General features: G+C 40.0%; 2 protein-coding genes across 5 annotated transcripts in view; one reads left to right on the plus strand and one right to left on the minus strand.

Moving 5' to 3' along the window:
- Positions 1–2,733: 2,733 nt before the first annotated feature.
- CUNH4orf46 (chromosome unknown C4orf46 homolog) lies at positions 2,734–5,537 on the minus strand. The gene is made up of 2 exons (XM_008854319.3): positions 5,225–5,537; positions 2,734–3,513 (listed from the first exon to the last, which is right to left on the minus strand). The coding sequence occupies exons 1-2, from the start codon at positions 5,393–5,395 to the stop codon at positions 3,358–3,360; spliced, it is 327 nt and encodes a 108-aa protein (XP_008852541.1). The 5' UTR covers positions 5,396–5,537; the 3' UTR covers positions 2,734–3,357.
- A 244-nt stretch (positions 5,538–5,781) lies between these two features.
- Positions 5,782–23,611, plus strand: part of Etfdh (electron transfer flavoprotein dehydrogenase) — a 35,130-nt gene continuing 17,300 nt past the window's right edge. The window contains exons 1-8 of one of the 4 annotated variants that reach the window (XM_017803511.2): positions 5,782–6,069; positions 6,184–6,358; positions 6,451–6,607; positions 15,173–15,313; positions 15,888–16,117; positions 17,731–17,812; positions 18,434–18,552; positions 20,640–20,717. In XM_017803511.2, coding sequence (XP_017659000.2) covers positions 6,472–6,607; positions 15,173–15,313; positions 15,888–16,117; positions 17,731–17,812; positions 18,434–18,552; positions 20,640–20,717 — 786 coding nt within the window. In that variant the 5' untranslated portion in view covers positions 5,782–6,069; positions 6,184–6,358; positions 6,451–6,471. The remainder of the gene's footprint in view (positions 6,070–6,183; positions 6,359–6,450; positions 6,608–15,172; positions 15,314–15,887; positions 16,118–17,730; positions 17,813–18,433; positions 18,553–20,639; positions 20,718–23,611) is intronic. The other 3 variants (XM_029556756.1, XM_017803512.2, XM_008854322.3) reach the window with 3 other exon arrangements.

Genomic DNA, 23,611 nt, shown 5'->3' on the forward strand with positions numbered 1-23,611 from the left:
ATTCTGTGAGCATTGCACTCAAATAGTACATTTATATACATGCAAGAAAAACACTCATACACATAAAAAAATTTTTAAGTTCTTATCAATTACAATATTAAATTTTCTTCTAAAGAGTATGTAAAGTTTATAATGAGGTACTTGCTTAGTTATAAAACATCTAAGACTTTGCCAGGCATGGTGGTACACACCTCTGATCCCAGTACTTGGGAGGCATAGGCAAGAGGATCTCTGAGTTCAAGGCCAGACTGGTCTATATATATCTGAGTTCCAGGCCAGCCAGTAATACACAGTGAGACCCTGTCTCAAAACAAAACAAAAATCTTGTCTTTAAGAAAATATTTAGCCTCGGGGGCTGGAGAGATGGCTCAGTGGTTAACAGCACTAGTTGTTCTTGCAGAAGACTGGGGTTAGAATCCCAGCACCCAAATGGCAGCTAACAACCACCCAGTTCCAGAGGATCTGACAACCTCTTCTGTCCTCCCTGGGTACTGCATGACACAGATGCACTTACATACATGCAGGCATAACACTCATAAATGTAAAATAAAAATTTTAAAAATTTATCTTCAACCTTTCTCACAAAACACTGCATAAAAAATAAAGCATAATTTTTTCATCCTAGCACTTGAGAAGTGGAGGCAGAGGAATTCAATGTCATCCTCATCTGTACAGCAAGTTCAAGGTTAGTCTATGCTACCTAAGACCTTGTCTCAAAAAATTAAAAATTTACTTGTGTAAAAAAAAACATAAAAGTACAAACTGGGGCTGGAGAGATGGCTCAGTGGTTAAGAGCACTGACTGCTCTTGCAGCGGACCCAGGTTTGATTCCCAGCACCCACATGGCGGCTACGAACCGTCCTTAACTCCAGTTCCAGGGGAATCTGAAGCCCTCTTCTGATCTCCATGGCATTGCACGATGCAGGTGCACTCATATACATGCAGGCAATATACTCATACACATAAAATAAATATAATAAAATTTTTTTTTTTTTTAAGTATAAACCATGGGGCTGAGGATGTAGCTCTGGGGGAGAGTGCTAGCTTAGCATGGACAAGGTCCTGGGCTCAATGCTCAGCATGATTTTGGGGAGCAGGAGATAAAACCATCACAAATTACAAATATTAACTATTCTTGGTGGTGTATGCCTTTAATCCCAGCACTGGGGAGGCAAAGGCAGGCGGATCTCTGTGAAGGCCAACCTGGTCTACATAGCAAGTTCCAGGCCAGTTGGAGCTACAGGGAGACCCTGTCTCAAAAAGACCAAAAAACAAACAAACAAAAAAAGATTTTTTTAAATCATTCATTTTTCTGCATGTTTGAAATACGCCTGTATTAGTTAGACCTAAATAATCAGTCTGACTCAGCATTTAAGGCCAAGAGAGTTTGTTCCTTTAGAACTCCCACAGAACTGTGCTCCCCAGCCAGGTCTCACCCATACTTTTATTCAGTCTCTCCAACATGAACTGGGGAACTACAAGCTTAGATCTACCCTTACCAGAGTATCTTGCCCTTTGATCCCTAACCCTAAAATATCTCAGTGTCAAGCATACTTCTCAACTCTCACTGCTCCAGTGCTTTGATACCTTAATTCAAGCACACCCACATTCATTCACTACCTTGGGTGGAAGGCAAAGTAAGGTTGCAAGGGATCAAGGTCATAGCCCGGGTCACAAGATGAGCACATAGCTCTGAGCTTATTTACATTATAAAGAGTAACTTTTTGGTGCAAGTTTAAGCAAAAGTCATTATTTAGATTCTGTCCATATTGTAAATCATTCCTACAGAAATACATCATAAAGTTTTAAATAATGAAACCAATGAAACAGAAATTTGCCTTTATACATTTAATTTTATACATCTTAAAAACTTCAATTTTCATTAATAGATAAGAAAAGTATTTCTCTCATACTGAAGTAAGTATCTCTTTGGTACAGAACTCACACTGTGTGATCTTTAGCAAAAAAAAAAAAACAAACAAAACTATGAATAAGCTAAAGAAAAACCAGTCTTTGCCCATCCATTTGTCCCTTGTCACAGCTCCACTGTGGGGCTTTAGAATACAATTCTGTTTACATCAACATATTTACCAAGACACCACATCAAAGATACCTAAATCATATGTATGGAAGCATATGACTGTGATGACACATGGCACAAACCACAAATCACGTTAACATACAGTGCAGGTAAAAATGGAACAGCAGCACTAAGGTGAAGGGACAGGAAAATCATTACATTTAAATGTGATGCACTAGACACTAACTTTAGAATTATTGTGTAAATAACTTGCAAAGTTCCAAAAGTAATAGCGCACAGTTATAAATCTGATAAGGTATTTCAAAGATAGCAATCAAACATAGAAAACCCCAACTCTGACCAATATTAACTGTGAAAACAGTTAAGTACAGAAATAAATAGTGGAAAAAAATGTATTCTTTCTAGACAAATTTTCATTTTCTGAAACAAAGTTTAAAAACAGAATCATAAAACAGGAAAAAATATTTACCATATGTATTTTTTATATAATCACCAAAATTCAAATCCCCGTGCTGGGTGTTATGGTACACACCAACAGTTGCAAAAAAGGAAACAAGTTTAAATTCCCATAAAAAATAGAGTATTTTTCTCCTTCAAATCAATGAAGTTTAGATTCATATATATATATTTTTTTACAGAAACAATTAGTCTTCATCCTAAAAAATAAGAAGTAAAAGCAGCTTTTAATTATGTTTACTACGTCTTTTATTCAACAGACACTTAGTGGGTGTTGCGTGCCGTGGCTTCAGGTGTGGAAGAATAAATCTGGTTTCAGAGAACATGTCCGATGGAACCAGCTCCCCAATTGTAGCCTTCATCATTCTCCTGGGGGATAAAAAGAAGCTCAATTCCAAACTCTGCCATTCTTGGCATCTTCTTGCAAAACAAATAATAATTTGTCTGCACTGAGGAACTATTAAAATCAATTTTTTTGGTCTTTTTGAGACAGGGTCTCCCTGTAGCCACAGCTGGCCTAGATTCACTATGGAGACCAGGCTGGCTTTGAGCTCAGAGATCCACCTGCCTTTGCCTCCTGAGTGCTGGGATTAAAGGCACATACCACCACACCCAGCTTAAAATAATCTTTTACTGACAAAAGTAACTATCATAAATGATTGTACAAAAGTATTTAAAGGTAAATACTGTCACATCTCTCTCACACTCATACACACACCCCTTCAGTATTTTGCTTTCATAAAAGATAACCAAGAAAATTTTCATTCTGAGTATAAATGTCTGGAAAGAGGTCATCCAGTAAATGTGATCCATGTGCAAGTATCTTCTGTGTGAGTCACTGAGTCACTAAGCAGACCAAATCAGTTGTCGGATTTCAAAGACTCATAGCCTTCTTTCAAGAGGTCTCGCCAGGTTTTAAGGAAACGTGCATTTTCTGTACATTTCACAGTGAGCTCTTCCACCTGAGCTGACACTGCAGATGTAGCTTCAAGAAGTTTAGTTAATGAAAATGCTGCCTGAAACATAAAGAAAAAGCAAAGTCAAGCATATGGGTTTGTTTGTGGTGTTAGGGACCGAATGCACCTAGACAAGCACACTACTGAGCTATATCCTGAAAATTTTGGATGTTTAATAAACTTTTTTTTTCTTTTTTTGGTCTTTTTGAGATAGGGTCTCCCTGTAGCCACAGCTGGCTAGAACTCACTATGTAGACCATGCTGGCCTTGAACTCACAGAGGTCCACTGGCCTCTGCCTCCCAAGCTCCCAAGTGCTGGGACTAAAGGCATATGCTACTATGCCCAGATGGATGTTTAATAAATTCTTATATAACTTGATAGTCTAAAAATAGTTTAAAACCTTCAATCCAATGCCCAAGTGTTTCTTTAAAAGTACTAGATTTTGGAGACTGGAGAGATAGCTCAGCAGTTAGGAGCACTTGCTACTCTTGCAGAGGACCCAGGTTTAATTCCCACATGGTGGCTGACAATCGTCGGTAACTCCAGTTCCAGGGGATCCAATGCCCTCTTCTGACCTCCTTGGGCACTGCATGACACAGGGGCACTTACACACATGCAATACACTCATACATATAAAACAAAAATTTTAAATTAAACATTTAAAAGTACTAGATTTTCAAATAAAATCACTGGGTGTTTTTTGAACCCAAGGCCTCTGAGCATGCTGGGTATATGGCTCTGCCCCTGAGCTACACTCCCAGGCTCTCCAATCCTTCTTCATTATGCAAGTTTTCAGGAAATGCATCTGCTAGAAATATATTCATGACACATAACAAGTCAGTTATTTTTAACTGAAAACACACAGTAACTTGGAACCCCTTGACTAAAAGTACTAGAACTATCTAAAGGGCTTTCTCTTAAACAATTCTTGCTAATATTTGGGTAACAAAGGCACTGTTCCACTATTTTTGCCTGTGAACACTTTTTTAGAGACTACAAATAGGAAGATCAAAGAACAGATACTCTGAGCTGACAGAATATCAAAATTAGACGCTTCTGGGGCTGGAGAGATGGTTCAGAGACTAAGAACATTTTGCTGCTCTTGCAGAGGACCTGGGTTCAGTTCCCAGCACCCACATGTCGGCTAACAACCGTCCTCTACTCCAGTTCCATAGGATCCGATGCCCTCTTCTGACCTTTGAGGCACTGCACAACACTGGTGCACTTATGTACATGCAGACAATACACTCATACAGATAGCATTTTCGTAAAAACAAAAACAAACAATTCAAGATTGAACAGAGTAATTGTGCATTTTAAGGACCGGGAGGCATCCTGTCTAATCTGTTACACGAATGACCTCTGCGGCCGGCCGTGACTGATCCTAACCCAAGCAGGTCCAGTACAGCTGGCTCCCGTTCCTTGGAAAGGAATCACTGCTCCACCCACAGCACCAACCCGCAGCGAAGCTTCCATCACCCAAACAGCTCTGGGATGGGGGGGGGGGGGGGGGGGGGGAAGCAGGGCCGGGAGGCTCAATGGAGCTCGTGTTTTCAGTTCTGCGGATGACTGCAACAAAAAGACGAGAAAAGATCAGTGTGGGTGGAGAGCCGAGGCTAGCCCTCAGTTCCTCCGCCCGGAATCGCAGGCTGGGGGGCGCCCTGTCTGCGGCCTGCTCCGGGGGCGGCGGAAGCGGACCGGCAGCAGCAGCGGATCCGACTAGCGACTCTGTCCCTCCAGACACCCCCCAGCCCGCGCGGCCGCACTCACGTCTCCGATCTGCAGCTCCACTTGCTCCAGAGGGTCCATTGATGGGCTCGGAACCCGCCAGCCCAAACTCACTGGGACGCTGAGCGAAGATGCTGAGACGCCTGAAGGTGGAGAAGAAGGAGGCGGAGGCGGAGGCGGCGGCGAAAACCGAAGCTCCTCCGGGTCAGCCATGGGGTAAAGCCGGGACGCCGGACTAGACCGAGCAACCGAACCCACACCAACCGCCTTTCAACAGTTCGCGCCCGAAGCCCACAGGCCCCGCCTCCGCCAGCCCGGAGTCCCGCCCCGTCTCCTCGTAGGTCTAGTTCTGGGACCGCAAAGACTTTTCATTTTTCCAGAGAGCCAATCAGAAGTCAATCCAGTCGGCACTCGCCGCTCCTGCGCTCCCAGGTCTCTGGAACTGAATACTACAACTCCCAGAATGCTGTGCGCGGCGCTAGGCCCAACGGCTTTCTCGCAAAGGTTTGTGGACCTTTTCCTCACACTTGGTTCCGGGGTAAGGAGGAAATGCACGCTTGCAGCCGCAGGATGGCTGGGAGTTGAAGTCTTTTGCCTTTTTCTGCTAGTTTGTGACCTGGAAACCTTATTGGCCATCGGGGTTTCTGAGGCGCCGGCGCAAAGCAGAAGAGAGGCGGGTTCGCGGTGGAGCAAGGGCGGTCGGCTGAACCCTCTGGAGGTCTTCAGGTGGGCGTCGGTGCTTCCCAGCAGGTGATGGCGTCCCCGGTGGCCTAGAAGTCCTGCGCCCGCGGCCCGCCGCTGACAGCCCTCCTTCCGTTGTGTCTTGTGGCCAAGACTCCGGGTTACTTTGAACATGTTGATGCCTCTATCCAAGCTGTCCTGCCCGGGTGAGACGAAACTCCGGGTGGGGACAAGTGGAGCAAGGTGGAGAAGTTGGGGCAAAACAGACTGGGTCACGCTTCGGGGACTGCAAGCACCTCTCCCCTTATCTGTTTTCTCAGGCTAAACTAGGGCAAAAGTCAGCGCTGGTGGACCCCGGCTTCCTGTCCTTCAAGTTGCCCCAGTTGGAAGAATTAACAACTAGGTTAAAGGTCATGGGCGGAGGAACGTTGTCTACACGTCCCACTCCTTGGAGTCTTCCCAAATCCTGGCCCTAGTCCTTATCCCAAGGCCCAGGTATTATCTGCTGCCTTGATAGAAACGGGAAAGAAAAAGAAAAACTTGCATGGGTTTTCTCCTTGGTCCTGACCTGACTTTCATCTTTGCAGCCATGCTGGTCCCGTCTTAATATGAAGTCTGATGTGTCACATCATGTTAACATTCATGTGCTGCCCATGTCACCAGTTATGTCTGGAGCCGGGAGTTTTTCTGTACTGTCTTCATTTAACTCTAGGTGCTTCTGTTATGAGTCCTTAACGCAGTTGGGTAATATTTTGAAAGTTTTACTTAAAAAAAAAAAAAAAACTAATTCAAACAAAAGTTTAGATGTTGAATTCTGTTAACTCAGTTAATTTAAATCTTAAATTAAGCAAATTTGGTTAAGGAATTTTTATGTATATATATATTGTAAATTCAACCCAAGGATCTATTACACACTGTAAGAATATGTTGTGTTTGGACGCTGTCCTGTAGTCAGTCAGTTGCTGTTTTTTTGTTTTGTTTTTAATATTTTATTTATTAGTTTTATTTTGTGTGTGTATTGCCTACATGTAGGTAAGTGTACCCCATCAGATCCCCTGGAACTGGAGTTATGGACATTTGTTAGCTGCCATGTGGGTGCTAGGATTCAAATCCGGGTCTTCTGCAAAAACAATCAGTGTTCTTAACCATTGATCCATCTCTCCAGCCCCCCAGTTGCTCTCTGTTTTAACAGCCTAATTTAGATAAAGTCAGTCTTGGTCTAGTGACTCTTTCTTTGAATGCTGATTGGTTTACCATTTCATAGCCCAGTATTAGCACTATTGGCAACAAATAAGTGGCACAAGTGTGCTGTCAGTATGACTGATGTGGTGTTATGGTGTTAGGTCAGTGGACTTTGACATTGCTCCTCTACCATAATTCAGTCACAGTGCCTAAATGTCCTCATCTCTACTGTGAGAATACCAGGTTCGTTTTCTGAAGAGTAAAGGTTACACCTTTTGAAATCCCCTGGTGGAAATCAGACTCCACGGTTCCAGCTACTCTAAAGCAAATCAGTATCTGTACAAATAATAGAATTAAAGTTTGTCATATTCCACTTATAAGTAAATGAGAACAATACTCTTAAATGATAATAGTATATTTGAACTTAATTGAGTTCACCTATAATATTTATATGTATCTTCCATTTTTTCAAGATTTAGGATAAAGGCTTATCTCTAGCTTAATAAAGTATTCCCAGTATTCTAATTTTTAGTATGCATTACAAGTAGAGAATATTCGTTTTCTTCCACTTTAAGATCAAAGCAGGAAGCTGAAGAGATGTTTATTGTTAAGAGCACTTACTGCTCTTGCAGAGGACCTGGGTTCCCAGCACTCTCATAGTGGCTAACAACCATGGGTAACTCCAGTTCCAGGGGAATCTGACGCCCTCTTCTGGCATCTGAGTGCAATGCCCGAATCACAGTTACGGACATATAAGCAAAACACACATAAATAAAATTTTAGCCAGGCATGTTGGCACACACCTTTGATCCCAGCACTCAGGAGGCAGAGGCAAGTGGATCTCTGTGAGTTCAAGGCCAAACCTGGTCTACATGAGTTCCAGGCCAGCTGGGGTACAGGGAGACCCTGTCTCAAAAAGACAAAAAAATAAAAATAATTTTTTTTAAATATCAAAAGCAAATTTATAGTATTTACAAGGCATTAAAGTTCAGCAACTCCAAATGCTTCCCCAACTTGCCTTCATCAGAACCTTTAGTTATTGACTGTCTTGCCAGGTTTTACTTTTTCAAAAAAAAAGCTACTTTGAAAAGAATAAAACATCAAAAAATATTAATCATTCAAGTGTTGCTAAAAATAAAAATAATTAGCTATGTCAGACTGATTTTTGTTAAAGCATGTATGTCTTCTTTCCATTTAATCAGGAAAAAAAATTTTGTCACAGCCTCAGGTAATGACTGCAGAGATAATCTCCAAATCAGTAGTCTTAAGGATTAACAGGATGTTAACAGATTATCTGAATTCCTATTTGTCTGCTGTAAAGAAGAGATTGTAGCTACTTCATATATATCAAAAAGTTACAAAGGATATGATATGTTTTGTTTGAAACAGGGTCTCATGTAACCCAGACTGGTCATGAACTTGTTATGTAACTAAAGATGACCTTGAATTTCTGATCTTCTCGGTGTGATCACCACACCTGATTTTTTGGAGGTTTATTTTAGTTTGTTTTAAAATATTTTATTTATTCATTTTTATGTGTGTATTGCCCACATGTGTGTAAGTGCCCCCATGTTGTGTGGTGCCCAGAGAGGTCAGAAGAGGGGTGTCAGATCCCCTGGAGTTGCAGACAGTCATTAGCCACCATGTGGGTGCTAGGAATCAAACCTGGGTTCTCTACAAGAACAGCCAGTACTCTTAACTGCTGAGCCATCTCTCCAGCCCCTTAATTTTTTTTAATGGCAGAAACAAAGACAGTTTATTAAAACAGAATACAATTCCAAGAGAGGAAGTAGGCCAGTACTAGGAAGAGGTACCCACAGACACAGAGGGGTAGTATGAAGGATGGCTTAGAAAGAGGAGCCTGTTAAGGTAATGACTTTTAAGTTGTATATTTTCATATTATTTAGATAAAAACACAACGAAAATAAAAGTATACCTATAACTTAAAACAACTCACATTCAAAGCCAGAGATTTAACTTGAATTAAAATGGAATTTAAAATAAATTAAAATTCTTTATCTTTCATTTCTTTCTCATATCCCCAAAGGAAAGGTGTGAAATGGTGACAGTGCTGTACACCTAGACTGGACATCAGTTAGGAGGCAAGAAGAGCTTTTCCTTAGTGCAAAGGTGCTGCAGCTTTATTTCTACATGTTCTTCATGTGGTCTTTGTGGCTGACTTCATAGTTATCTTCAGTCAGGATGGTGAGAAGATCACCACCTTGAGTATACCTTTCCCTCATGCTCCAGAAAAATTACTGGATAGACCAGGTCCTGTTATAGGGCCTCCATAGAAAACACAAATCTTCACAGTAGCTATCCCCAGCAGAAAGTCAGCATCAACTATATCATTTTTTTTGAGCTGATGAATCCATTTCTAAATCCTGCTCTGAGTCACTCTTAACAGAACACTCTGGTAACTATCTCCTTGACAAGCCAGAATAAAAAAGACTTTTGATTTTCTAGCCAGGGAAGGCTTTGAACCAGTGAAATTAGATGTCAACTCATAGATGGAGATCTCCTGCCCATCCATGATAGATGATGCCCTTGACTCCATGGGAGAGGATACAACAGATGAAGCAGTCTTTGTTGTGGTCCATGCCTTGATAGGATTCTAGAACATCATGGATTTTCTTTGCTGTAGAGTCTTTGTAAGGTTCTATCTCAAAATGAAGCTTTTTATAAACATCTTGCTCAAAGCTTCATCATAATTTGTTTCTTTCCTATCCTTCATTTCATTTTATTTTTTTATTTTAATTTTGGTCTTTTTGAGACAAGGTCTCACTGTAGCCCCAGCTGGCCTCCAATTCAAAGAGATCCACCTGCCTCTGCCTCCCAAGTGCTGGTATTACAGATGCCCGGTCCTATCCTTCATTTTGTAAAGTTTGGATATGTCCTTCTGTACCTTGCTAAAATCATTATTGTTGAAGATCAAACAATAGCCTTGAGGGGTTTTGTATGTTTTTTATTTTATGTGTATGAGTGTTTTGCCTGCATGTATGTAAGTGCAGCTGTATCGTACAATGCTTGCAGAGACCAGAAGAGGGTGTTGGATCCCCTGGAACTGGAATTACAGATGGTTTTTAGCCATCGTGTGGGTGCTGGGAATTGAACCCAAGTCTTCTGGAAGATCAGCCGGTGCTCTTAACTTCTGGGCCATCCCTCTAGCCTCTATTTTGTTTTGTTTTTTAATTTGGTAAACTTTGTCCAGTATCTGTGACTCGCTCTCTTGTTCTTTTGAGGAGTTCAACATTTCCTTCACTCTGAAGCGCCCCTCTCCATTTGCAAATGAATGTTATCTTCCCCATCAGGCTCTTGTTGACTACTCACAGGTTATTTTCAGGGTGTTCAAGTTTCCTTCTAGGATTATTGTTGAAGAGCAAACAATATCCTCGAGGTTTAAGCCTTTTCTCCATCTCTATGAAAACATCAAGCACAGGCTACCATCCAGAACAAGGGCTCTCCCTCAATTCTGGTTTGCTCACATCATCTGAGAGGTGAAAGAGCCCTGTAGACAAACACCTGGGCTCTGCCCAGAACCTGCAGCTCCTTCACCATCTCCTTTCTGCTGTCTAAGACACTGGTCAGAAGGGCCAGCCAATGAATGAGGAAAAGCAGCTTCTTCAGGAGGAGCGGATTGCTTCTTCTAACATTCCTTTTTACGCAGTCTCTGGAATAGTGTCAGGGCATCCTTCTTGGACTTCTGCCTCTCTTGTGGGAGGAAGTCCAGGCCTAGAGACTCGAGGGCAGCCAGTTCATCATTGTCTACTTATTCTGAAGTAAAATACAGACAACTGCTGCAACCCAAGAGGTAGAGCAATCCTTCACAAGCCTCTTCACTGCTGTCTGTGGCCGGCAAACAGTTACCACACCTGGTTTTATGTGGTGCTGGGGAGGCAACTCGGCTTCGTGCCAACTGAGCTACATCCCCAGTTAAGACACTGTATTAAAATGAAAAATTCTTAACCATTTGTTGTGTCTGTGAAAGTCAAAATCCATGTAAAATTCTTTGTTTTTCTTTACTATTTACTTTTTGCAGTCCATGTTTAAAATTTTATTCATTTGCAGATGCTTCATAGGACACAGTCCGAGTTGGGAAATGGCCTCATTGTTAAGCAGAAATTAAACAAATTCTCAGGTTTCTATTTAACCATTGAAATTGTTACCAGGAAGGAAGGACCCTATCCACTTAAGAAACATGTAACATACATGCTGTGTGCAAGATGTACTAGATCCTTCATGATGGTATTTTCAAGACAAAGATTGACTACAAACTTTACAGCTGATGGTTAGGGAACATTAATAACTTCCTGTGCGTTTCACTGCTACTCATCAGTTACCATACTAAGTAGATAGTCTACTATTGCCTTTTTATAGCTGGCACCTGTTGTAGGTAGCAGTATTGTTCAAGGTTCATATTTTAGCATCCATCAGTACTTTTTATTATTGAGCTTTCTGCACTTTACAGCCTTATTCATGTGCAGTTTTCTGTGGACATATATTTTCATTTGTCTTTGAAGACTGTTTAACCTTTGAGGAACTGCCACACCTTTTCTTAAAAAAAAAAAAAAAAAAAAAAAAAAAACGCACCATTTTACATTCCCAGAAGCACTGCAAGGATTGTAACCATCCTGGTGGTTGTAAAGTAGAATTTCATTGTGGGGTGTTTTGTTAATTTGCTTAATACTGGGGGTGGGCATGCATGTGGCAGTCAGAGGACCACTTTGTGGAGTTCTCTCTGTCTACCTTTACATGGGTTCCAGGAATCAAACTCAGGTCATCAGGTTTGTAGGGCAAGCGCCTTTACCCACAGCCATTTTGGTGGCCCTCATTTTTTTTTTTCATTTTTTATTGAATTTTTGTGTATTTCATACAGAAAATCATCTTTATACCCCCCTTCCCCTTTGGCACCCTCCCATAGCCTCCCTGCCCCACTGGAGTTCATACCTCTGTCATTTGTGTTAAGGCCTATCATGTAAAGTTAGTGCCCCCAGATGTCCCTCAGTGCAGGTTCATCCACTGGGATCTAGTCAATCCTCGAGGCCCACCCTTTAAGATCAGCTCATTCTCACCCAGCTGTAATCAGCTACTGATATTTCTTCAACTAAGGTTGGGGCCTGCTGTTCATTTCCACAGTTCTATGCTGGGTTTTTGTCTGATACCTACTGCATTGCAGTAGGTTTGTATGAGAAGGATCCCAGGAGCCTGTAGGACTATTTCTGTGTAGTCATGAACATCCTCGCTGGCTCTTACAATCTTTCCACCCCCTTTTCCACAATGATTCCTGAGCCCTGGGTGGGTGGATTTTAACATAGGAGCCCTGTCCAAGAACCCACACTCTGCATACTCTTGCTCTGAGTTTTGGCCATTTGTAACCTTTTGTGTTCCTGGCCCTCTCTTGCATGAGGAACCTTCATTGATGAGAATTGAGAGATGCATTAGTGCTCTCTTCATCCCTTGTTCTATGTTCCATGAGCCTTAGGTGTAGAGGTTGCGTTCTAGATGTGCCACTTAAGCTTGGGCAATTCACAGACAATCTCTGTGTGTGACCCGTTGTGGAACTCTGTAACTATCTCTGACTCTTTGAAAAAGAAGCTTCTTTCGTGGGTGGTGACTGGGATACTTGTCTGTATATTTAAGGATCCATATTACATTTGTGTAGGGATGTGACAGCCTTGGAATTTTCTCCTAAGATCTATGACCTCTTCAGCTATCTGTATTTGACTAGGTTTATAGTACCACACATGAGTTTCCTCCCATTGTGTGGGTTTTAAGTCTAATTAAGTAGCTGTTGATTACCCCCAAGATAAAAGTAACACTACTGCACCCATGTCATTTGCTGTGCTGGCCACTGATGTGGTTTTTAGGCCTTGAAGCTGGTGTTGGACCATCGATTGATGGTCTTAGCAGCTTTCAGGGGAGGTGGCTTCCAAGTCAGTTCCAGCTCCATTGCTCCAAATCCTGTGTCCAGAGTATGTCCTGTCTTCAACAATAGGGCCTTACCATCAAGTTCTGGGAGGTAATCAAACACTGGCAAATAGCCTGCATAATTTTGGGAGTCTCTTGGACTTCCTGGCCGACAACTCGAAGGTTTCTCCTGTCTGGCACTGTTTCTTGTTAAATAGTTTTCAGCTATACTCACAGACTCATGTAGAGATATAGTATGTGTAAATTTTCATTAGGTTTTTGGACTAATACCATTCCCCCTGGTTTTTTATACTAGCTAGGCAGGTGACCCTCATTTTAATTGGATTTCCTCTTCATTATTAGGTATGATTTCTTTTTAATTTGTTTTTACATTTATTTATTTATTGGTGGTGGTCGTTAGAGTACAGTTTGCACCCACAATGTGGATTCCAGGAATTGAATTAGATCAAAAGGCTTGGCAGCAGGTACCTTTGTGTGCTGAGCCTTCTCACTGGCCCTGCATATGATTTCCTTACATATTTTAAATAAAAGTCCCTTACCGGATATATGATTTGCAAATATCTTCTCCCATTGTACAAGTTATATTTTCACTTTGGTTTTTTGTTTGTTTGTTTGTTTTAGTTACCATCTTGCTAGTTAGCTCAGGCTAGCCTGGAATTTACTATGTAACCGTGGCTGGCCTTAACTCATGATCCTCCTGCCTCAGCCTCCCAAGTTCTGAAATTACAGGAGTGTACCACCACACCTGACTTAACTTTCACTTCCTTGATTGTATCCAGATTTTAATTTTCATGAAGTCCAGCTTAACTATTTTATTGCTTATGATTTTGGTTGTCATAGCAAACCGTTGCTTAATCCAGGGTCACAGATTTACAGCCATGTTTTTTTCCAAGAGTTTTGTAGTTGTAGCTCTTACATTTCAGTTTTTGATCTAATTTTGTGTTATTCTATCAGCATAATCTTTAACTTTTTATTTTGAAATTGTTATAGACTTTCAGATGAGTTGCAGAATGAATATATAGTTCCATGTGCCTTTTTTATAGCTTAATATCTTAGAAAATCATAGTGAATTATCAAAACTAAGAAATTAGCATTGGTGAGATGTTATTAAACCTCAGAATTTATACAGATTTCCTTTTTCTGTTCCAAGATCCAGTCCTGGCATCCATGTTGCTTTTAGTTAGCATACCTTAATCTATGTTAGTGTGACAGTTCCTGTCTTTTCTAGTCTTTCATGACCTTTAATGCTTTTGATGTGTACTTGTCAGGCATCTTGTGGAATGCTTCTCACCCTAAATTTTTCTGGTAGTTTCTCGTGATTTTCTATTAGATTGAGGTGTAAAAATTTTGAGGTGATATACCACAGAATTGAAGAATATTTCTCATTGCATCATACTGAGGGTACATTACGTCAGTGTCTTGCTGATGGTATTTAAGCTTAATTAATTAAAACTTATTTGCTATATTTCTCTACTATAAAGTTAATTTTTTCTCCTTATTGTACTTACTAGAAACTAGTTAAGTTAGGTTTACATTAAAAAGGAGAAGAATCAAAGAATTTGTAGATACATAATCAGTAGATACTGTGACTGTCAAAATCTTTATCAAATGGAATTTATTTCAGCATAAGGAGCAGGGCATACACTTTCTCCAAATGGCATTTGCAATGGCATCCATCTTATCTTTGTTTCACTTAATGAGTAACCATTGCCCCAGTGTATGTTTTATTTCTGAGCCATTCATTTTATTATTTTATCCTTTTATTTATTTTAAAAGAGTTAAGATTTGAAAATTTGAGGGCTGGAGAGATGGCTCAGTTGATTAGGACTATTTGCTGTTTATCCAGGGGATCTGAGTTCAGTTTCCAGCACCCACATGGTGGCTAACAACTGTCTGTGACTCCAGTTCCAGGGGATCTGATGCCCTCTTCTGGCGTCTATGAGCACTGCACCATGTGGTGCACTTACACATGCAGCAAAATGCTCATACACATAAAATAAGTTTTTAAAAATTTTTAAAGATTTGAAAATTTGCTTCATGAGAAAACACTAACTGGTTTGTCCATCTTAGCGCATGCTCCATTTCCATTTGCCTCATTCACTGAGAACAGTCATTCAGCTTACAGGTTGTTTTCTTCCAATGTACTCCAGAGGAAAACTAGTTTTTAAAAAGATAACATTGTTCATAATTTTCATGCAGCATATCAGTGTTTTCATGCCCTAAAAATTAAGAAAACGTACCTACCTCTGTGTGCCACAAGATGGTCTTCAACCTCTGTTGTACCTCGAATTACTACCCACTATACCATTCATCCCCGGGATAAAGACAAAAGATGGGAAGGTATGTAATAATTTGTGTAAAATTCGTGAGACTTTTCTAGATACTTTGTATTGTTTTGTTGGCATGAATATATTTTATTTTTCATACTAATTTGAAAGCATCTAGTAGCTCTTACAGCTTTATCAAATATGCTCCATATTAAACACTTGTCATTTGTTTGATTGTTTCTAAGAACAAGGTCGCCTGTAGCCTGACCTTGAACCCATAAAGTAGCAGAGGATGATCTTGAACTCCTGACCCTCCTGCCTGTAATTCTTAAGTGTTAAGTGTCCTTAAGTGTACCTACAGGACTGCTAAATTTTATAATAATGGATTTCAAAGCCAAAAGTTGGTTTATGGGAGCTAAAATAAGTACTGAAATAGAACCTAAGGGAATACGAAATTCTTTAAATAAAATACTTACTGTAATTACTGTGCATAGCCCAGAGGGAATTTTTATAAATAATTCTCTAAATCACAGTGGGCACAATAAAACACAGTGGAGTATTCTAAATCAGTATGTGACTTAACTTGCAGTTATCAGGTCATACTAATCCTATACGTTTTATTTGTTTGTAACCCTTTTTCCTCCCAGGAGTGAATATGGAGAGATTTGCAGAAGAAGCAGATGTGGTTGTGGTTGGTGCAGGCCCTGCGGGGCTCTCTGCAGCTATTCGCCTGAAGCAGCTGGCTGCTGCACAGGAAAAGGACATCCGTGTGTGTCTGGTTGAGAAAGCTGCTCAGATAGGAGCGCATACACTCTCAGGGGCTTGCCTTGATCCAGCTGCTTTTACAGAGCTCTTCCCAGACTGGAAGGAGAAGGGGGTATGAAGACTTGTTTCTTACAAAGTCTTATCTTCAATCCCAGCACTCAAGAGGCAGAGGCAGGTGGATCTCTGTGAGTTCGAGGTCAGCCTGGTATAGATAGCAAGTTCCAGGCCAGCTGGAGCTACAGGGAGACCCTTTCTCAAAAAAAAAAAAAAAAAAAAAAAACCAAAAAAATAAAACACAAAGTCTAATCTTCACTGTCTCTACTTTTAAATTAATGGAATAAAGGATCCCTTTTTCATGTGTGTCTTAATTGTTAGGGATTGAGTATATATACATAGATTTTTTTTTCTTCTTAATTTTAGAAGAACAGACAAAAGGGACTAAGGATGTAGCTTGATGGTATAGTACTTGTCTAACAAGTACAAGGTCCTGGGTTCAATTCCCAGCACCACATACATATATACACAAACACATGAAGAAAAACTGGGTACAGTTGAATACTCCTATAGTCTTAGCACGCAAGAGGATGATGAATTCAAGGCCAACCTGGGCTACACAGTAAGAGCCGGTCTGCAGAAAACATGAACAGAATTGTCATTTAAGATATTAAGTTGTTTTTATACAATACGTTTTACATGTTGTATTTGTGTAGCAGACTTAGAAGCCATGATCTTAAGAAGACCTTTGAACATTTTACCTAGTAAGACACAACACTTTTTAATCTTTAATTTGTTCTTTAGGTGTTTGTGCCAGTGTTTTTAGTAAGGTTGTTTGTAAATTTTTCTGTAACAATACAGTATCTAAAGCCAAAGAAAAGAGTAATTTTCTCAAGGAATACATTACTGAGGCCTCCTCTAGTTTCAGCACAAAAGCTGCAGGTGTGATATGCAGAGGACTGGTACTCATTCTTCACTCTCAAAGTTTGGATGAATTTGATTGAACTCTTACACTCATTTTTTTTCTGCCATAACATTAGTTGCAGCTGTCCTACCTCCAAAGTTAGAAGTATTTGTGACTACTCTTGATAAAGGTCAAAAACATATAAATATTATCTATATTCTTTCTTTATGGAATAAATGAAACTCTAAAACTTTATGCTCTCTTTTCCAAAATAACACTTTTAAAACAAAAACACCTAAAGGAATTAAAATTTTCTTTTTAGTATATCAGAAACCAGTATCATTGAATTGACATAGAATCAGTTCTAACAGAAAACATTTTTTACATTCAGAGCCCTTTACTGTTTTAGCACCCTTTCACACAAACAGTAAGCAGTCCATATTAGCTGTCTTTACCCAAAGGAAAGGAAAACATTCCTAATTTTTTTTTCAACAAGATGGGAGTTTCAACATGTAGCCAAGCACCTAGGCTGAACTCCCAGTGAGACTGGGAAACATGCACAGTTCAAACATGTCTCTAAAGGTCTCCAGGAAAGAGGTTGCTAGGACAAAAGTAGCAAGAGGGGTTTAGCTTTTAAGATTTCCACCTATTTCAGACAGACACAGAAAAGATTTCACTACAAGCTTTTCCGAGGAAAGGCTGAAAGAAAAGTGAACAGGAGAGGAGTTCTGTTCCCTCCTCCCCTGAATGAGTTCAGGAGGGTTACAAATTTATATTGGCCCTCACAGATGTTAACTAAAAATGTTTCCTTTTTCATTTGTACCTAGGCTCCACTTAACACTCCCGTAACAGAAGACAGATTTGCAATTTTAACAGAAAAGTATAGAATTCCTGTGCCAATCCTCCCAGGTAAAGTACGACACATTTATAAAAACCCCGAACTTCCACAGCTGAAAGAAGCTGCCCTCGTTTGCAAACAAGAAAACAGAGGCCTGGAAATTTGAAGGATTTACCCAAAGATAGCTAGCTGTTGGGAAAGCAGGACTAGATCCCAGTTCTTGTGTCTTCTGACCAAGCCAACCAGGAATTTTTATTTCAGTGCTTTAACAGCGTTCTTATTTTAACAAATTAGCTGGAAAGACAGCTGAGCAGTTAAAAGCACAGGCTTCTCTTGCAGAGAGAGGTCCTGGGTTCAGCTCCCAGCACCCAAATGGTGGCTCACAGCCATTCATAAATCCAGTCCCAGGGTAACTGACACCCTCTTCTGACCTCTGTGGGCATTGTACAGCATGGGTGCACTAATATACATGCAGGCAAAACACTCATACACATAAAATAAATTTTTTAAAAAACTAGAACTCTCAACAAGAATTATTTTTTAAATGGGTTGCAGATTATGACCACCAAGATGATACCTATTTGTGTGTGTGTGTGTGTATTTATGTAGTGGCACAAACTGAGATTTTTAGGTTAAGTATGTTATGGAGATATCAATAAAACATCAGATTTAAAATACATAAATATTTCTAGGTCTTCCAATGAACAATCATGGCAATTACATTGTGCGCCTGGGACATTTAGTGAGCTGGATGGGAGAACAGGCAGAGGCCCTTGGTGTTGAAGTTTACCCCGGATATGCTGCTGCTGAGGTTGGTGTAGTTTTGTTTTTTATTATTTGTAAGAAGCAATGTTTTTCTTCTGAAAGTAAACCAAGAATTTAATAGAATTTCAATTTTTATTTGAAAAATTTACGAATTGATTTAAAAGATGTAAGAATTGCAAGATTAGTAATATTAAAAAATTCTAATCCAAAGGGGAAATGAATTCTGTATATTGTCCTCCACCCCCGCCCCCCATCAAATGAGTGAACACCATCGGGATAAAAACTCAAGTGTGGGCTCCTGGTCATCTTTTCATTAGATTGAATGGAAATGACCTGCCTTGATGCTTTGCAAGGCAAGTGTGTGCTCCGTTCTCTCTCCAGGGACACCCTGTTTTGTTCCAGCGTCTCCTTCCCCATCATACCCACCAGGAGTTTCTTTTTTTCCCCGGACTAAATATTCTCATTTCTTTAGTTTCTATGCTGTGTTATTTGGGTGCCCTCAATAGTATTGCCCTCCACTGAAAATGTGTATTCAGTACTTTTTTAAAGTAACACCCAGAATGTAGAAACTACTTCAAGCCTGGTATAGATTATTCTTCATTGCCTCTTCTTCCATTAGTTGCATCAAAAATAATAACCTTTTTGGCAACCATTTCAAATTTTTGATCTCATTAAATAAAATCTGACAACCCAGAAGAATCTTCTCTATTAGTTGTAAAAAAATGATTGAAATCAATTTAATGTTGAATGAGCACTAAACCAAGACCACCACAATTGTCACAGGCTAAAAAAGAAATATCCTTTTATATAGCCAGGCAGATAACGTCTATCACATATAAGTTGTCATTGCCCAGAGACATAATAAAGGTTATGGTGTTTTTGATAAGGAGCAGATTATGGACCAAGCAACTAGCCCAAACTCCTACAGAGACAGGAAGACAGACGGCATCCCTCTTGATGGCCACAGAGTGTAGACCTCAGAGACCAAGAGGCATTCCTAGGGTACAAAACCTGGCTTGAGGTTTATTTAGCTCTTTATTTGTCTCCTATTAAGGGCTAGACATAGTGGCACACACCTTTAATCCCAGCACTCAGGAGACAGAAACAGGCAGATCCCTGTCAATTGAGTTCCAGGCCAGCCAAGCATATATACTGAGACCCAGTTTCAGAATAATAATAATAATTTGGCTAGAAATATTGAAGAGTGGGTGGTAGAGCAATTCTTTTCTGTTTGGCATCAGGAAAAAACTCAGATTTTTTATAAATCAAAGCCAAATAAAATACATAAGACTCCTGCATTGTACTTGTCACTACAGATTTGTGTTCTCTGAGCCTATACATGTGCATCTGCTTTTTTAGACCCCAGTGTGGAATTTTGTGCTGTTTCTTATTAAACTTTCTTAACACAGGATCATTGTCAAAGGCATGGTTGGGTGATTTATAGAATATATAGTTTTCTCCTTTTACATGTATGTGTTTATGATCTCTTGTACCTCTTTAAAATTTTTATTTTGTTTTGAGGCAGGGTCTCTCTATAGCCTCAGCTGTCCTGGAACTTGCTATGTAGACCAGCTTGGCCTCAACCTCACAGAGATCCACCTGCCTCTGCCTCACAAGTGATGAGATTAAAGGCTTGTGCCACCAGGCCTGCCTTTTCTTTCATTCTTTACTGATCACTCTCACAGGCTAATGATCTGTCTGCCTGGTTTTTTTCTGTTTGCTTTAGTACCCAGAGGCAGACCTTGGTTCCCTTTTCATCCCCCATGTCCATTGCTGTTAATCCAGGTATCATTATCCCCTCACTTTCTTACAGAGTCATGTGAGTCATGCTGGGTGTGGAGACAGGGGCAGGCCTGGTCTACATAGCAAATTCCAGGCCAGCTGGGGCTATAGGGAGACCCTCTCTAGACAGAATAGAAAAAAGTATTTTCCTCCAGAGAAAGGAAACGGGTTTCCGAAGGTTGCAGCATCTCATCCTCAGAATTAACTTTTAATCTTTCTCCCTTTCCTAATTGCATCAAAAATAAACTGCAATCACCATCATTTCAAAGCATGCATTTCCATAATCTAAAGAACATCTCAAAATTAGTATGAATCCTGAGGTGATAATAAATTTGTTTTTATCGATTTTAGGTCCTTTTTCATGAAGACGGTAGTGTAAAAGGAATTGCCACTAATGATGTAGGAATACAAAAGGATGGTGCACCAAAGGTATACCTTTTTAATACTTATTAAAACTGAGGAGTCAAAAAGAAAGATTTAGCAGGGTGTGGGGGCACACATCTGTAATCACAGCACTTGGTAGACTGAGGCTGAAGTTCAAGGCCAGCCTCAACTACTTGTTTTCTACAAGAAGAAAGAGGGCTGGAGAGATGGCTCAGCAGGTTAGAACACTGGCTCCTCTTTGCAGAGGACCTGGGTTCCATTCCCAGCATCCACATGGTGGCTAACAGCCATCTTTGACTCCAGTTCCAGGGGATCCAACACCCTCTTCTGACCTCCACAGGCATTGCACACATGGATGCACTTTCATACATGCAGGCAAAACACTCATAAAAAAGAATCATTAACATTACTATCAGCAGAAATCTTTTGGAAATTCTAAAACTGATTGCCTTCCTCTCATTCAAAGTATAATCCTAATCAAGTAGACAGAAATAAATGTTAGGTATTTGCTAGTAATATGTAAGAGTCCATAATAAAAAAAAAATCTGAAAAGTTACTCAACCTGTTACTTTATTATTTTTTTATTTATTTTTTAGAGAGGGTCTGCTTGTATCTCCAATTGACCTGTAACTCACTATTGTAGACCAGGCTGGCCTCTAACTCACAGAGATCTGGTTCTAGAGTGCTGGGACTAAAGTTGTGTGCTACCATGCCTGGCTACTCAACCTGTTAATAATAGCTAATTAGATTAATAATTAAACGTACATTTAAACAGATCTTCCAGAGTCAGGCATGGTATCACATGCTTGTAACCCTAACACTTGGGAAGCTCAGGCAGAAGGATTGCTATGAGTTCATGACCAACCTGAGCTACATAGCTCTAAGCCAACCTAAGCTACAGATGAGACCCTCCTTCAAAAAAAAAGATTAAAAATTTTTTCTTAAGTAATCCTAAGCTGATTGAAGGTAGAAAAGAAAAAAACTACAAGTTGCTTTCCTACAATAAGAATAAAACACAAGTTAATATCTTGATGCATTGTCTGTTTGTGTTTATTACCTGCTCTCCTAACTAGATTATAAGTTTTATGAGGACACAAATCATAGAAGGTAGTTACTCCAGTGCTTGGCACAATGCCAGGTACTTAATAGGTCCTGGGTAAATGCTTATTGATATTTAGCCTCCTCTCTGCCATCCTTGAACAAAATTAGAAATCTAGTCTCCTCCAGCCTATCACCCTGCTTTCTCACTACTTCCTGCTCAGAAAGCAAGGGCAGAGGCACACAGCCATGACTTTCAGGATTTCTTCCAGCAGTTTTAACTCTACCTGAGAATCATCTGAGGTGCTGAGTCTCAACACGCCCTGCGGTAACTTGCTGTTGTAACTCGCTTTCTGACCACAGGACCCAGGGCTTTACAGAAAACTGGTAGCTCATAATGATAAAAGAATACTTTTTTAATGTAATTATTATTTTTATAACTTTGGTTACAAATTTATTTTTTACAAAATTTATAAATAACATAAAAAAGTAACTATTAGTCACAACAAATCTCACACAAATTCTAGCATTCTGATACTTCATTTTTTGTCTATTCTCATATTTGTTCAAATTTTTCATGTTGTGTTTTGTATTTGTAAAAACCTATTTTTAGCTGCGTAAATATAAAAGCATAGAAGAAGCCAAGCATGGTTGTGCGTACCGGTAGTCCCAGCCACTGGGGAGGCTGAGATGCTCAAACCCCAGAGCTAAACCAGCCTGGTCATCGTAGTGAAAACCTGTGTTCAAAAAGCAAAAAGCCTAAAACACCATTTTTAAAAAGGCCTAAAACACCATAGAAGAATGCAATGACATCTTAGTGTTTGAGCCCAAATAAGTTACTCCCCCAAGTTTGGAGGGGAAAAAAAAACAGATGTTCTGTTCATGCTGTGGTTTGATTTTCATTTCTGACATTCTAAAACAGCTCCAGTTTGTCAGTCTGTTTTTTCTCATCTCTTATTTGACCTCCAAGTGTGTGTGTGTGTGTGTGTGTGTGTGCGTGTGTGTGTGTGTGCTCGCGCGCGCGTTTGTAAAATGTGACATAAATAACATTTCACAAGAAAAATGGAAGTTACCAATAAACAATTGATCTAAACATACCAAGTTATAATGAAATAATTCTTGCTATCAGACTGAAAACATTCAGCATGATACTTAACTAAACAGTGCTGATAAACACTGGAAAAACCTAAATGTTTACAACTATTGAAATTTGGATGAAAGCCTAAAGGACACCTTTCCCAGTGGTGTCCACCTCTAAGCCCAGTACTTGGGAGGCAGAGATAGGAAGGTTATGAGTTCAAGGGCAGTTTGGGCTTCGTAACAAGATAAAAATTTAAGGGAATCCATTTGACCACTAAAAATGAATACTTTATGTGGGGTGCATTGCTTTAGGCAAATCTCTTTAAATGTGAAAACAATTATAAAACATTATGTAGATATAAGCCTATTAATTATATGAATGTATCTGTATACACAATGTTTGCAAACACCTGATTTAAAAAAATCAAGAAAAATAGATTTAAGATCAAGTGTGTTGGTGTACACCTTTAATCCTAGCACTTGAGGCAGAGGCAGGTGGATCTCTGTGAGTTCCAAACCAGCAAAGCTACGCAGTGAAACCCTGTCTCATAAAAAAGAAAGAAAAATTTCTTAAGAGCCTTTTCTTATTGTGCTGTTTTCTTTTTTCTTTCTTAGTAACTTTATGGAGTTCCTGCCATATGCAAACAGAGGCCGGGGCGTGGTGGTGCATGCCTTAAATTCCAGCACTTGGGAGGCAAAGGCAGGAGGATCTTTGTGAGTTTGAGGCCAGCCTGGTCTACACAGTGAGTTCCAGGACAGCTGGGGCTACAGGGAGACCCTGTCTCAAAAAGACCAAAAAAAAAAATGCAAACAGAAGAGAA

This window comes from Nannospalax galili, unplaced genomic scaffold (genome assembly GCF_000622305.1).
Source record: "Nannospalax galili isolate Female #2095 unplaced genomic scaffold, S.galili_v1.0 scaffold305, whole genome shotgun sequence".
Lineage (NCBI taxonomy): Eukaryota > Metazoa > Chordata > Mammalia > Rodentia > Spalacidae > Nannospalax > Nannospalax galili.